Genomic DNA, 977 nt, shown 5'->3' on the forward strand with positions numbered 1-977 from the left:
AGAGAGAGAGAGAGAGAGAGAGAGAGAGAGAGATGTATTTTCACACGTAATATTATAATTTTCTTCACAACTAGTAAAGATAAAAATGTTAAGAAAAAAGTTGCGGAATTTCCATTGTTAAGTGTGGAATCAATAAATTAACTTCCTCTCCCATCCCATTTGTGTGAAAGGAAGGCAATTAATTCACCCGCTATGATATGTGCTTGCTCTTCCCTCTTCAGGTCAATAATGTCCTGTGTTGTGATGGTGGTGGTGGCAGCGGCCGCGATGGGACTCGGGGAAGTGGAGGCGGGAATGGCCTGTATCGCGAACCCCTGCAATAATGGGGTGTGTCTTGACCATCTCAACAGGTAAGAGAGAGAGAGAGAGAGAGAGAGAGAGAGAGAGAGAGAGAGAGAGAGAGAGAGAGAACACCTTTTGTAGTTCGATATACGTAGTCTACTCTTCAGATTAAATAAACTTCATCAGCCATAAATCATAGTCTCTAGTCAGTATTTTACGGACCCCTGATCAATTATCACGTGTTAATATTAAGTAAGTTTAGAGATGCAGTCATGTCCTATAGCATTACAATGATCTTAAATTTTTAACACCTTCAGTATCATGGCGCGTTTCCCTGCTTACTATTTGGTGATTTTATGCAGCTTCAGACACTCATGTTGGGATTTAGATAGTGAAGATTCTGGCCTCCATAGACCCTTCCTAATGTCAATAAAATAGTCTAATGGTACACAAATCTCAAGGTAAAAATGTGTTCCAGTATTGAAGGGGTTAAATATAAGAACAAAAAGAAGTAGAAGAAAGGAGTGGTGGCGGCGTACATCGCGGACAGGATGCAGCAGCACGTTTTTTTTTTCTGAGCTGGGGAAAACCTGTTATATCTCCGGAAACTGTCGCTAAATTTAAGCGTGAGTTTAACCCATTCCATTTCATAATTTTCGTATTAATGCATTGCACAAAATTATCAATAGCGTAAC

The 977-nt window shown here is 40.0% G+C and overlaps 1 protein-coding gene across 1 annotated transcript in view; it reads left to right on the plus strand.

Annotated features, from left to right (window-relative positions):
* Positions 1–252: 252 nt before the first annotated feature.
* LOC123516740 (protein eyes shut homolog) overlaps positions 253–977 on the plus strand; it is a 93,221-nt gene continuing 92,496 nt past the window's right edge. Inside the window, exon 1 of the mRNA XM_045276343.1 lies at positions 253–350. Coding sequence (XP_045132278.1) covers positions 268–350 — 83 coding nt within the window. The 5' untranslated portion in view covers positions 253–267. The remainder of the gene's footprint in view (positions 351–977) is intronic.

Source organism: Portunus trituberculatus, chromosome 41, assembly GCF_017591435.1.
Source record: "Portunus trituberculatus isolate SZX2019 chromosome 41, ASM1759143v1, whole genome shotgun sequence".
NCBI classification, from domain to species: domain Eukaryota; kingdom Metazoa; phylum Arthropoda; class Malacostraca; order Decapoda; family Portunidae; genus Portunus; species Portunus trituberculatus.